Source organism: Carassius carassius, chromosome 44, assembly GCF_963082965.1.
Source record: "Carassius carassius chromosome 44, fCarCar2.1, whole genome shotgun sequence".
NCBI lineage: Eukaryota > Metazoa > Chordata > Actinopteri > Cypriniformes > Cyprinidae > Carassius > Carassius carassius.
The window spans coordinates 4183380-4198598 of record NC_081798.1 but is presented as its reverse complement, the minus strand read 5'-3'; the positions used below and the strand labels follow the sequence as shown (position 1 = coordinate 4198598).

General features: G+C 35.3%; 1 protein-coding gene across 1 annotated transcript; it reads left to right on the top strand.

Moving 5' to 3' along the window:
- The first annotated feature begins 3330 nt into the window (after positions 1-3330).
- Positions 3331-14606, top strand: LOC132126613 (excitatory amino acid transporter 5-like). Its single transcript, XM_059537976.1, has 11 exons — positions 3331-3606; positions 6502-6581; positions 6680-6895; positions 8086-8128; positions 9103-9310; positions 9400-9499; positions 10609-10842; positions 11837-12031; positions 12817-12951; positions 13146-13242; positions 14131-14606. The coding sequence occupies exons 1-11, from the start codon at positions 3352-3354 to the stop codon at positions 14293-14295; spliced, it is 1728 nt and encodes a 575-aa protein (XP_059393959.1). The 5' UTR covers positions 3331-3351; the 3' UTR covers positions 14296-14606.
- Positions 14607-15219: the final 613 nt, after the last annotated feature.

Genomic DNA, 15219 nt, shown 5'->3' with positions numbered 1-15219 from the left:
TCTAACTGATGGATTTGAATATTGGGGGGGTTACCTCCCCCCCATCCCCCCCATAAACTACGCCCCTGGTTTTGCGACATGGTGCTCCGCAAATAATTTTTTTGTCGTGACTAACTTCTCCACCTTCTCTTTTCTCTTTAAAGCCCCACTTTTATGTTTATATTGTCCATCCTTAATATGTTCACGTAGATAGCCGCTATAGTAACCACTCACACTGTGTTTTCTTTTTTTTTGGCGCGACGATGAGTCATAGTCTATGGCAGCCGCGGAGAGCAAAAAAAAATTATAAACGCAAACAAGAAATGACGGAGAAATTAGTCATTACGGAGAAATAAGAAATTACTACACATGATATGCATAAAAAATATATTGAAAAAAAAAATTGGCCCCTATTGGCCCGGCCCCATTTGCACGTGCATACCCTGCATGCCCAGACGCTATGCCACTGACCAGTTCTTTTTGTTTTCCATGTCTTGACTGACAGATCTAAATTTGCCATGTTGAGAGAAATCGGAAGTGCAGAGGCGTTGTGATGTTACTACTAAATGTGAACATGTATTTACTCATCTCACTCACAAAAACAGATTCAGTATTCCTCAGTATGAATAAAAAAAAGTCAAATGCAAACTCAGAATATTATACAAACCTAGGGTTGCCACCCGTCCCTTAAAATACGGAATCGTCCCGTGATTGAGAATAAAATAGCGCGTCGCGTTTTGAATCAATACGGGACGGGGTTTGTCCCGTATTCTCGGAGTTGTCTTCAATGCAGCATCTCATGCAAATCATCCCACCGGCATTCTGTGAAGACTCGTCCTATTCTGCCCCTGATTGGGTAATACTCGCTGCCATCGTTGGATTGATTGGTTTGTTTCAGGTTCACGACCAATCAGAGTCAGAGGAAGGCGGGTCTCTTGGCAGAGAGTCGATTTGAAAGAATGGCGAGGCGGCTCAATTTGTCGACGAGTGTTCTCTGTTGCGCACGGTGGCATGTCAGATGTGCGACAGCATGCCTCGGGAGAACAACGTTCATACACTTTACAATAAGGTTCATTTATTAAACATTAGTGTATTAACTAACATGAACTAACAATGAGTAAATAATACATTTGTTACAGTATTTATTCATCTTTGTTCATGTTAGTTAATAGAAATAAAGCTGTTCATTGTTTGTTCATGTTAGTTCACAGTGCATTAACTAATATTAACAAGATTTTATTAAATGTATTATTATTAAATGTGGAAATTAACATGAACAAAGATGAACAATTGCTATAAGTGCAGTTCATTATTAGTTAATGTTAATGTAGTTACCGATTTGTTTATTACAGTTAAGGTGTACAGTCAGACAAAGCATAACTTTAATAATAGATAAGAGAGATATATTTAATAATAAAAATACAGTGCCTATGTGAAGCCAGTAAACAACTAATTTAAATGATTGCATTCTTCAATAGGCTACTGTAGAATTAATAATAGATTATATAAAATAGATTAACTTACCAATAAAAAAAAAAAAAAATATATATATATATATATATATATATATATATATATAGATTGTGTGTTTTACGTGAATTTAGAAATGTTTGTAGATCGGTTATTTATTATGTGGTTTCACTGTTTGGATGGTGTTACTGTCTGCAAACAATGACAAATATTTTATCCAAAATCTGTGTTCACGCCACCTTATACAATTACTTCAGTTCATTAGCAATTAATATTTTTATGAAAACATGTTTTAAGTTGTGATTTACCACCCCAGGCACGTCATCGGACCTGTGGTCATCGTGGTCCTGAAGATTTAGTATGTTAGTGTTGCAAAACACTCATTTTTGAAATGCATGCAAGATTTAATGTAATTATTGATCATCTTAATTTAAAGTGATTTTCTTGGTTATCTAATTTTGGATTCTCTTATTTACTGTTGGAATAATTATAGCCTAGTTGGAAGTATTCCAGATCATCATGTAATCAGTCTGCTCCTTTAACCTGGAGTGTGCCACAATCGGATGCTTACAGGTCCTGATCCATGAGACCCATTAGCACTGTCTGATTACACACCATTGTCACGTGAATCTGCTTTTTTTCATGACAGGATTATGGCTGAATTGGATTACTGTTGTGTCCAAGGTTTCATTAACTAGCATTCTGTGTCCAGAAAACCTGGCCTTGTTTACAACGGTTCAATGCAAGATTTTACACATGGCAAAGACAGCTCATCTGATATATATTTCATTGATATTACATATTAACAAAGTCAGGATTATGAAATAAACTCAGAATTTCTAGACAAAATTTGCTTATATCTGGCAATTCTAACTTCTTTTTTTTATATAACTCTGGGTTAATATCTTTCAATTTCTTTTATACCGTGATTCTGACTTATTTAATTTAATTTAATTTAATTTAATTTAATTTAATTTAATTTAATTTAATTTAACTTAACTTAACTTAACTTAACTTAACTTAATTTAATTTAATTTAATTTAATTTAATTTAATTTAATTTAATTTAATTTAATTTAATTTAATTTAATTTAATTTAATTTAATTTAATTTAATTCCTTTAGTATACTTTAAATAATATTGTTCTGTGGCAGAAATGGGCGTACTGAACAAATCAATGAATGAATTTGAATAAATCTTTTTAGTGAAGGGATTCAAAGATTCGAGTAACTATAGGATACATTAAAAGTCCCACTACTAATGATCACACATTTAAGTGTGAATGAAAGTATATCTGATGAGAAGTAAATTATTTGTGAAAACTTACTGGAACTCAAACAGTAGTAGAGCACAGCACTAGCAAAGGGCATGGGTTCGATTCCCAGGGATTGCATGAACTAAAAAAAAAAATGCAGTGTCAAAGTCAAAGAGTCTGTAAAATGCAGACTGTATCAAGAATAATAAACTTAACTGAATATATTGCAAATGTTCTTATTGTCCAAAGAAAAATCATTTAATTGAGCCTGTGCATAAAGGACACAGTCGTAACGAGATCATGTGAAGGCACATGCCGATTTTCCTTGTGGCTTTAGAGACAGATCTTTTACCTGTCCTCACTATGAATTAGGTTCGCGAACAGCACAATGACTACTATCTCACCCTTTGCTATGGTACACAAAAAGTGGGGGTTATTTGACATCACTTCATGCCAAAAATCTAGAATTATGGCACAGAGCCACTGTCAACAGGCAAGTGTTAGATTTTATTACTGCATCCTAATCCTCTTAGTCTCCTAGTTTCTCCTGACCGTGGTCTTGAGATGCTGGATGGATGCATGATGACTTAATCCCTCCCTAGGACAGGTTACGCTTTGCCCTCCTGCGTTACTCGCAGCGTCTCACCCATGGAGGAGCTACTGATACCCACAGAAGCCGAGGAGGCGCCGCCCGAGCCTGCCGTCTTCTTCTCTCCGGCGGGACCTGCTAAAACTCCGCTGGAGAGAATGAAGGACTTCATGGCAAGCACGTTCTCGGTCGGTGTCAGAGAATATGTGAAGGACTACATGAGGCAAAATGGGCTGCTGACACTCTCTATTCTAGCCGTGATCACAGGATGCGTACTGGGCTTCATGCTGAGGGGTCTGGACCTCTCCACACAAGTAAGGCTAATTAAACTAGAATTTTAGAAAAATAAATGACTCTGGACATGTCAATGAAAGTTGTAATTGTTTTAAGGTTGTTAGTGATGCATCTTCATAGATGCACCTCAAACATCCAGCCAACACATCTTTTTATATATTTCATTCGTTTTTAATCAAAAGGGGACATAAAATGTGTCATCATAGTGCAACTCATACTGTGTTAAAAGAAAATGTCACTTCTCAATACTAATTAAATTTTTACTATTATAATTGAAAAGAAAAAACTTAAAACAGTATTGTTGGTTTTTGTTGTGATGAAATGAGGCGTGTAGGTTTGAATGTTAGGAAGTGCTTAAGGACATCTGTGCTCAGTGATCTAATCCCAGACAGAAAGCAGTTAAGCCGAGACAAATTCAGCTTGATGTGAGAGAAGGTCTCACTGCGCGTGACGCCTGACACTGCTGAACAGCAAATAGCAACAGTTCGGGGAATTGGCTTAGATGGACTTCTCTCAGAAAGCAAATTCATCCTACCCAGTTACATTATAGTCACAAGCATCAGTAGGCTACTATTACATATACTTTAATATAATCATAATTTTAATAACATATACTTTTAATAACAAATATAAAATTCTGGAAAGAGGAGAAGTGTGCTTTTTATATTAGCGATTCACTGATGTATCGGCCAATAAGCGGTATCGGTCAATAAAATCGTTATCTAGTAATGCATTACTGCAAGCTCACTTTAAAAAGTGCATTTATTTGACCCTATTAATCACCCGTTCCTCACATCAGGTTTACCACAGTTTTTACCCATCACCAAATGGTTATTTGTTCGCCTCCCATCCAGTAATAATCACAGGTTGGTTGGTGCTTTGTTACTTCTGATAAGAAACCAATCAAGTAAGGCTATAAGTTCAAACAATAAATGCAGTTTTGACACTTTTAAGTGTAGCCTCTTCAAGTTATAGCCTGAAATAAACATGAATGAACTTCAGAAGGTATTTTGAAAAAAACAGTACAACTTGTTGAAATGTCAACTCCCGTGTAATCATTCGATCAGTGTTTCCACAGCAGAAAGACATCAATAAAATGATAAATGTCACTTTACATTACATTTACCATGCAAGTGTTATCCAGTGTTCACAATTGGTTCTTAGATAGCCTATAAAAAGAGTTAAACAGAGTTGTTTACAAACATTTGAGTGTGATTATTATATTTGAAAATTAATAGCAGTTGACTAGAATAGTTTGGGCTCTGATGTTAGTTTGTTCATTTTAACCTCTAATTTTATATTAATGTACCAAATGAAAGTTTTTAAAAAAAAATTTTGTTCCTTAAGAAAACCAAACTATCCATATTTGCATCAGAATTATGAATAATCGGCTCGGTATTGGTAGAGAAATTACTTGGTGGATGTGTGTGAGTGTGTGTAACACATACACACACACACAGTAAAAGCCATAAAATTGTAAAACGTTATTACATTTTAAAATCCTTCAGAAATTATGCTTATTTGACACAATATTAAAGGTCCCATTCTTCGTGATACCATGTTTTAAACTTTAGTTAGTGTGTAATGTTGTTGTTAGAGTATAAATAATATCTGTAAAATTCTAAAGCTCAAAGTTCAATGCCAAGCGAGATATTTTATTTAACAGAATTCGCCTACAACGAACGACCCGTTAGGACTACATCCCTCTAGTTCCTGCAGTAATGACGTCACTAAAACAGTTTTTTGACTAACCTCCGCCCAAATGAATACACAAAAAGGGGGCGTGGTCTTGTTGTGCTCGACGGAGAAGAGGAAGAGTTGCGTTTTTGTTTGTCGCCATGTTGTCGAAACGCTGTTATTTTCATCTTAGAGTCCAATCCTCTTTGTTTGGCCTTCCCAGGGACGCTGTACTTAGAGATTAATGGTTACAATTTATGTTTAACTCGGTTCCCGAAAATTATAATCCTCATGTAAAACTATGTGCAGCACATTTTGCTGAGGACAGCTTCCTCAATCTCAATCAGTTTAATGCCGGATTCGCACAAAGATTATTCTTGAAAGATGGAGCAGTTCCCTCTTTGTCTGGAGAAGGCGTTGTTTATGGACCACAACCGGTAAGTGTATTTTATTATTTAAGTTGGTGCGTTTAACAGTTTCGGTAACTTATTACACAAAGGGCAACGCTGTTTAGCTTTGTTAACTAGATGTTAGGGCTGTGCAAAAAAATCAAATGCGATTTTCATGCGCATCTCTTCAGTAAAAACGCTCCTGTGATTATAAGTACATCTCCAGCACGTGCGTTCTTTTACTTTCTCGGATTGCCAGGTTTTCAAAACAAATCCTGCCCACTTGCTTCTCAAAACTTGTCCAAAACTAGCCCAATCGCGTTTCCAGGAGGGCCGCGTGCGCTCAGCTGCTGTGGAATCACAACACAGGAACCGCTGGCACAATCAGAACTCGTTATGTATTTCTGAAGGAGGGACTTTATAGAACAAGGAAGTCATCAGCCCGTTTTTATGACAGTGAAAACAGCGGTATACAGATAAGTGAATTGTGTGAAAAATACTGTGTTTGTTTTACACGCGAAGCATGAACACGTTATATTGCACACTGTAAACACAAAGCTTCAAAAAAGCACGAAAAATGGGACCTTTAATACATTTCACAATATTACTGTTTTACATTTGATTAAATAAACGTAACATAAAAGAGTTGTTTCAACTTTAAAATTTGTAACTAAATATGAAAAAAAAATAATACATGGTAAAACTAGATGACGTTTAACGCCATGTTACCATATTCTAAACATTAGCTCTTTCTGTTGTTGATGTTTTTATTATACTATGTGAAATTTAGAAATTGTGTAAAATTGCTTATCATCTGAAAAGTAATTTTTGTGTTTTCTTTGTAACCAGGCCAAAATCTATTTCTCCTTCCCTGGTGAGCTGCTCATGCGGATACTTAAAATGTTGATTCTTCCCCTAATTACTTCCAGGTGAAGATTTGACTCATTCTCATCTTTATATTTTATATAAAGCATTTATCCAACATAAAAAGTGTGTGAAGATCTCAACTCTTACTGTCTGCCTGTAGTTTAATGTCTGGACTGTCATCTATGGAGTCGAAGGCCTGCTGCAGGATGGGAGTGCTGACGGTCACTTACTACCTTTGGACCACGTTCATTGCAGTAATTGTTGGCATTGTACTTGTTCTCATCATCAAACCTGGCTATGGGACACACTTGGAAAGCAGCAGACTGGGAGGTGGACAAGTCATAACGTCTGCAGATGCCCTGCTGGATCTGGTCAGGTATGACTGTCTTAATTTGTAGCAACAACAACCTTGTAGTTCCTGAACTAATATTCATATCAGCCAAGCAGATTTTAGGAGTAGACCTAGATATGGGGTTAAAGGCTCCTTATCAACCTATTTCCATCTGATTTTAAGGATCATTAATGGTTTATGGTTCAGTGGTTTCAGGACTGCTGATTTAGGAATATGTAGTACTTGGAAAATAAATGGGAAAGTTTACCCAAACATGACAGTTCTATTCTCAAATTCTGACCTGTATGACATTTTTTCTGTGACACAGAAAGATATTTTTTTTCCATGCAATTACAAAGCATGGGGACCAGAGCATTCAGGCTTCAAAAAAGAACAAACGTATCCTAAAAGGAATTTGAATGATTTGTGCATAGTATTTATGCTTTCTGAAGCCATTTAATGGCTCTGTGTGAAGAACCCAATCAAATTCACCCTAGCCTTCCTTAGCATGTTCATTACTTGTGACTGCGAATTGTTCTTTGAGTTAGATCTTTTCAGTTAATCAGTTGATCCAGTTCATAAAATAAGACTTAAAAAACTTCAACAGTATGTTCTTCACATAAGTGAAGTATTGCTTCAGAAGAATATGGTATGAGTTTGTGGTACATAAAAAACTAAAATCACATTTTACACAATTTACACAGAAGAAAAATATGCTGAACGGCATGAGGTTGAGCAAATGATTATAGTATTTAAATTTGTAGGTTAAATTCCCCTTTAATGTCATCTTTTTATTACTAAAAGCAGTAAGCTTTTCAGGTACATTTCTCCTCATTTTAATTGACACGTTCATTAAAGACAAGAAATATGTCTCATTGACACTGTAACTGCCATTCATTGGAAGAGTTGGCCATGTCTGGGGATTTTCAGCCATCCTATACAGTGCAATCCTATTATAGCAGTGATTAGGGTATTTTTAGTAATCTGCACAAAGCGCCAAGTAAGAAGAGCAGGACCCTCCCACTCCCCCCTGCCCATAAACACAGCTAGTCTTGTGCAGCTATATCTGATAATAGCTAAGCTCAAGTGTTTAAGTCTGCATGGGTGTACATCATGTCATATAAAGTATAAATGTGCTGTACTATATATTCATAAAGAAACAATTAATGAATAGGCATCATATGCTTTAGATATGGCCAGTTGCTCTAAACCTTATACTTCTTTTCTATCCTCAGGAATATGATCCCGTCCAATCTCATTGAAGCCACATTTCAGCAGGTGAGTAAACAGACACCTTAAGATGAAGGCTGTTAAGTGAGCTTAAAAATGTAATGTGTTTGTACTATGAGCATGAATAATACTAAAGTCCCTTCCAAGACAAGTCAGTGCACTTGGCAGCCATATTTGGAATGTTCAATTCTGTTGCTGATTGGAAGTATATGCTACTTAAATATGAGTTTGGCAAGCAGTTTTTGAAATTTCTGTACTGCCTCATTCAAGTAGGTATTTTATATATATATATATATATATATATATATATATATATATATATATATATCTACTGTACACACACATATATTTAACTGTTCTCATAGTGGACTCGATTAAGTCATTTGCAGTGCTTCATGGGAGTGGGTGGGGCTAAAGAACACTTTTGGTGGGCTTTGCTCCCTGCGACTCTCTGATTGGTGGAATTGTCTGTACAGCATCATTGGTAATGTAGTTTTCACCACAAATTCTGCTATTCGATGTGAATATTTTAAAAATAAGTTCATGTGAATGGATGGCTTCAACAAAAGCATATGTAATCGATTAATAGCCTCAGAGCTTACGACAGGTCTGTCCTAAAAGATTTACCAGTTGTAGGTAAAAATCTATTTCTCTATAGAGTTTTTAATTTTGGAACCCAACTGATGCAACTCTGTTGCCCTGCACTTTCTCCCATTCATAATAATATGGGTGAACTATTTTGTGGATAAATATATGCATCCTCAGACGATACCTCAAATCATGCAACTTCTTATAGATTTTCCCCTTTTGGATGATAAAATCCATTAGATTTGCACACTAGGATCAGGATATCATACAGATTTGGGCTTAATGGACTCGGCCAGTAAACAATTACCTAGCATCCGCATAACAATTAAAAATCCCTTCATAACTACCTAGAATACTTACAACATTGTTTGTAACACCGAGGTTTGTATAAGCAAAGAAAACATAAAACCTTCTTCTATATTTTGTTGTTTCAGTACAAGACAGACATTATTCCAATCATAAAAACACCAGTGAACACAGGACGCCCAAATTTTGTCTACCTGATGCCTGATGAAGACCATCCAAAGGGTCGGACGGTGCAGTTGGAACTTACGCCACCTCCAGACATCGAGTACAAGAACCGTCCAGGCAACAGTCAGCAGATGAACGTACTCGGCATCGTTATTTTCTCAGCCACGATGGGTAAAACATCTGCCTTCACCTAATGAAGCATCTTCACTAAGTGAAATCATGGTCAAATGTGGAACTATAATGAAGGGCTTTTCATTTAGGTCTCTTGCTTGGTAAAATGGGCAAACGGGGAGCTCCTCTGGTGAACGTTTGCCAGTGCATCAATGAGTGTGTGATGAAGATTATTAATGCAGCCGTATGGTAAGAGAGAAAGCACTCATTCATCCTCATACATCATGGCAATCAAAACAATCCTTTAATTTTAAAGGCATAGTTCCAAAAAAAAACTGTTTGTAATGGAAATTAAGTTTTTACACAATACTTGGCCAGGATTTGCCATTGAGAAGTTTGAGGGCTCAGATACCATTAGCTGAGGATCTGAGTGAAAGTTTCCAGCATGCAGCAGGCACGTGCACAACGGCTGCCTGCGTGAAGGTGTGTTAAAGCCACATGCAGGGATTATGGATCACCTGCGCTTAAGAGCTGTCTCACACTTCTCCAAGATGCTGACTAGTATATGGCTGTCACACACTTAACAAAATACTTAGGCCTAATTTGAAGATGTATCCCATTTGAACTGCATTCAAAATTTCCATTTATTTGGATTACACAGTTTTAATATTAACTAATCAATGAAACAGGTATGATTTCTGCAATCTATTCAATGCAACTATTTGTGGTCATATTTTTAAATGCATTTATTCAAATTGCTTAGAATCTGCATAAATCTGTTCATTGTGAAAACAACTGAATCTATGAACATGCTTAAAATATGGTTAGCTGTGGAACAAACAATATTCAGTTGTATGAGAAATTTATTTCTGACCTGGTTATTGTTTATTTAAAATACATTTATTAGTACTTTTTAGAAATCGTAACTGTTTCAAATGTGACTGGCTGACAGATGTATTCGTTTTTTTGTTCATTGAATTTTATCCACTCAAAATGCATCACATTAAAGAAGTAAAATGGGTTTAGTTTTCATGTTGAGTTGAGTTTAATAGTTATTCATAGTTTATGCAAAAATATAAATTCTGTGATTTACTTACTCTTACGTCGTCCCAAATGTGTTTGACTTTCTACAGAACTGAAAATATATATTTTAAGAATCATTGAACCATACAATAAATGTCCATAGAATCAAAGTGTTCTAAAAAAATCAGATTTGGAATGACATAAAAGTTAGAAAATTATGACAATGTGGCAAATTAATGACTGGACAGCAATTTTTCATGTTGACTGTTGAAGTCATCACATTCTGAGAAACATATGCGTATAATTCCTAGCAGCTTCTCTGTATTTTTCAACAGGTATTTTCCTTTTGGGATCATCTTCCTAGTGGCTGGTAAAATCCTGGACATGAGTGATCCCTCCACACTTGGGAAGAAGCTGGGCTGGTACGGGATGACGGTCATGGCAGGCCTGTTTGTGCATGGCCTCATCTTGCTTCCATTCTTTTATTTCATTCTGACATGGAAAAATCCTTTCACATACATCAGAGGTCTTCTGCAAGCCATGGTCATCGCTCTCGCCACATCATCCAGGTATGAAGAACTAGGGGCCTATGAAATCAATTGTATTTTTATTTTTTCTCAAATTCCGTGTCTTTTTTCCCCAAATTACATTTTATTATTAAAAATTCTTCTGGATTATACATGCTTTTGTAATATATATATATATATATATATATATATATATATATATATATATATATTACAAAAGCATGTATAATTAATATAAATCATGAAACTTACACAATTTAACAGCAATTTATTAAAAGTTTAACACACACACACAAATTTTTTTTAAGGCCCTATGAAATGTTTTATATTACTTCTCAAATTCAGTTTTATTTTACCAAACTCTGTGCTTTCCATTACTTTTCTGAATTCTGTTTTACTGGTTTTATAAAATTGTAATAATCAAAAGCATATTCAGATAATTGATTTTATAAAAATATATATATATATTAATGTATTATAATTTTATTTATTTATTTTTTCAGAAATACCTTGTATTTACATTTTTCTGCTGAGTAAATTCTGGAAAATATTCCTTGAAAAATAATGTTTTGATGGTAATTTTATGAGTAATAGAAGTACTAGAAGTCATTTCTGTCAGTTTCTTCAAGTGAAGTCTCAGAGCAGTTCTAGAGATCATGTTCATGTGTTCATATATTGAGGCGGCAGAGGCTGGAAACACTGCGAGCGTCACATGCACTTCATTATGTGTGTTAAATTAAATGAGATGCTTCTGCGCCATTCACACAGACATGCATAACATGCAGGATTCATATTTAAATACTATTTTTGTGGCTTAATATTCACAGACACTAGTCCATATCACGTTTTGATGTGTCTGCTGACCTACTTTGGATTTATCCATCCAAAATGTAGCAAATTCCGGGACTTAAATTAAGCTTAAATTATGCTTTCATGACTAGATTCTGCAATTCTGTGATGGCTTGTCCTAACTAAAGTAGAAACCAGCTTTGACCTCATGACCTTGTAAACATGAGATATTCTATCTTTTTCACAGTTCAGCAACGCTGCCCATTACAATGAAATGTTTGCTGGAGAACTGCCGAGTGGACAGGCAGATTGCCAGGTTTGTGCTGCCAGTGGGAGCCACCATTAACATGGATGGAACGGCACTGTATGAAGCAGTCGCTGCTATTTTCATTGCCCAGGTCAATGAGTACGAACTGGATTTCGGACAGTTGGTCACCATCAGGTACTTGCAGACAGCCAAAGATGTAATCAAATATAGTCAGGTTTTGTGGTTGACCGCTAGCACCTGTGTGCACAGAGCTCCTGTTCCCCATCTTCAGTACTTTCTGTTTAACACTTTTTTTTGACTAATCAATTATTACACAGAACTTTTAAACAGTGTTAGTAAAGTGTATACAAAAAGTAATAGCATTTGCTTTTCTATAAATAGTAACAGAAAGACAAATGTAATAATACTTTCTCATCTATAGGCAGCATTCAGCAGATGCACATTCCATTTAAACAAGTCTTTGAAACGTTTAATTTCACTAACCTTGTAAACTTTGTGAAATTCAGTTCACAGATCCTCTGAAGTGTGGATTTGTAGACGGCATAAAAACTTAACTGTGTAACTGTGTTTAACATTCTGTCTGTGCAACGTTACATCCTTGTATTCAGCACTTTATCCAGTTTGCCGATGTCATATTTGTGTCACATTCATTGTGTGCTTTATGTAAAATCAAACTGTGAATATCTGAAATAAATATTATTCCCATTGTGCACAAACTTACTACATTACTGAGTGCACTGTTGGTTACCTTCCTTTATAATCAAGAAGTTGCCATCTATAGTTTACAGATTAAAAAAAAAAAAAAAAATGAATACTTATTAAATATGTCATTTCAGCAAATGTTATGCATGCATTGTTAACCATCTTTAAATAATCTGATAGATCAACTCATCTAGCACGATCAGTTCTATCAGGAATCACTAAAATCCTAATAATCTTACTGTTCTGATTTCCTGCAGTATAACAGCGACCGCTGCCAGCATAGGTGCTGCTGGAATCCCTCAGGCAGGCCTTGTAACCATGGTGATAGTGCTGACATCTGTCGGATTGCCAGCGGACGACATCACGCTGATTGTGGCCATTGATTGGATCTTGTAAGTTGAGATATCTGCCATATTTATCTTCTGAAAAAAACAAACAAAAAAACATAATACAGTTCTTAATAGTTGTAATCAATAGATCATCTAAATGAATAAATAGTAAACAAGAGTAAATACTAAAATAATGTATGAGTAAAATAGTGATAACAGGGTCAAGAATAAAGATTTGTACTCATTCTGGTTTAAAGAGATCGCTTTCGAACAATGATCAACGTGCTGGGAGATGCTCTGGCAGCTGGAATCATTGGTCACTTGTGTCAAAAAGACTTCCCTCCTGACAGAGCGGTAAGATTACAGCTGTTTTCTGTTTATAGTATTTGGGTCAATGACATGACACTCATTTTTTCTTCTTCTTCTGTATCTATGAATTGATTTAAAAAATACATTCAAAACAAAGTTCATACGTATAAGCTTTCTGTAGCGTAAAACAGTAGAGTACGGTGCTCATAACGCCAAGGTTGGATTCCCCGTGTTCAAATGTGAATGTAATGACTTGCTGAGCATGTTTGTAATTATATAGGCATTTCATTTCTGTTTATATATATATATTTCTGTTTATATATATATATATATATATATATATATATATTTTAGGGGACATAAAGTGAAGAAAATATATGTTCTGATATAATAATAATAATAATAATAATAATAATAATAATAATAATAATAATAATAATAATAATAAAAAAATGGACCTTTTAAAAAATTTAATAAAAAATCTACTTTTTTTTATTTATTTATTTTTTTTTTATTCAAATTTAGTATTTTGACAAAGTTCTTTGTAGGAAAACTATTTGAACAAATCTGGAGCACAGGATAATTTCATGAATAGCATTGGTATATTTGTAGCAATATCCAACAAAACATTGAATGGGTCAAAATTATTTTTTTTCTTTTACGCCAAAAATCTTTGGGATATGAAGTAAAGATCATGTTTCATGAAGATATTTTATAAATTCCCTACTGTAAATTACATTTTTGATTAATAATAAGAATTGCTAAAAACTTAATTTAAAGGTGATTTTGCACCCTCTTATTCCAGATTTTTTCCGATCAAATATTAGCCAAATGCTCTCCGATCCTTTTTTAGCATCATGCTGAAACTTTAGTTTATATTTAAATACCACAAGTTTCACAATGCTATATGCCCTTGTATTTATTTTTTGTCAGGCGAACGCGAATGGAGCTGCACAGTACAGCCAGACGGCTCAAAACATGGAGAATGTGCCTTTAACTGAAGTACCACTGCTGGCTGGGAAAGACTGTATATTAGAAGTGGTTGGGGACACAGTTTTTGAACGACCCACAGTCTACTATAATATATGTCAGGTCTGAGTCACCAGACGATTGCCTTATATCCACAAACCTCCATTCTACCACTGTGCCATAAAGCAGTACTGAATGAACACTTCTTCTGGTTCTTCTGTTTTCCGCTTTTTAAAACTGACTGATATTGGCTGTTTTGTACAGCTGAATACATTTAGGCAGCGTTCCTTTCCCTATTCAAGGGAACCACTTCTATTCACAAGGACCGACCAAAAATAAGTCACCCCTCCCCCTGCTTTTGTCACCTCTGGTGCTGGAGGTACAGCAGTTATTGCATGCTGGCATGCATTCAGGAATTTTGCCGTTCAGGTTCAGGCTGATGTGACATCATTCAACAACTTCCTAAAGGTAATGGGGAAGGAACCTGAGTGACATGTTAAAATGCACAGTTAAAAGCCAATTATCTGGCATCACGTGCAACAACACGGCTGACTGAGTTGCACATTTTTTTTTTTACATATACATTATTGTATTTTTGTGTAGTGAACTTGCAACATTTTCGTAATAAAAATAAATAAATAAAAAAATGGATGTAATGTGTGTGCGCGGTGATGTTATGACAAACGCCATGAACGTGTGGACAGATGGTTTACATCGGATTTGGTTTCAGAGAACACTAGATTAGAAATTAGATAGAGCTGCTTGCTTCAGGTTTAAGAGCTCAGGATGATCAGACCAAAGAACATTAATGACAAATTAGCCATTTTGAGGTTATGCCCAATCAACCTATTTCAGTGGTGACATGACATAGACACATGACCATGGTCCAAAGCACAGCTGACCCAATTATTAAAGCCTTTAGACCAAATTGTGTTCAACTTTCAACATACTTTTTGTATGAATTTTGTAACAGAATTTTAGGGCTTCTGCAATTTTTAAAGGTAAGTTTAAGACTTTTTAAATGAATGAATGGGAGAAAAGAAAATGAATGGG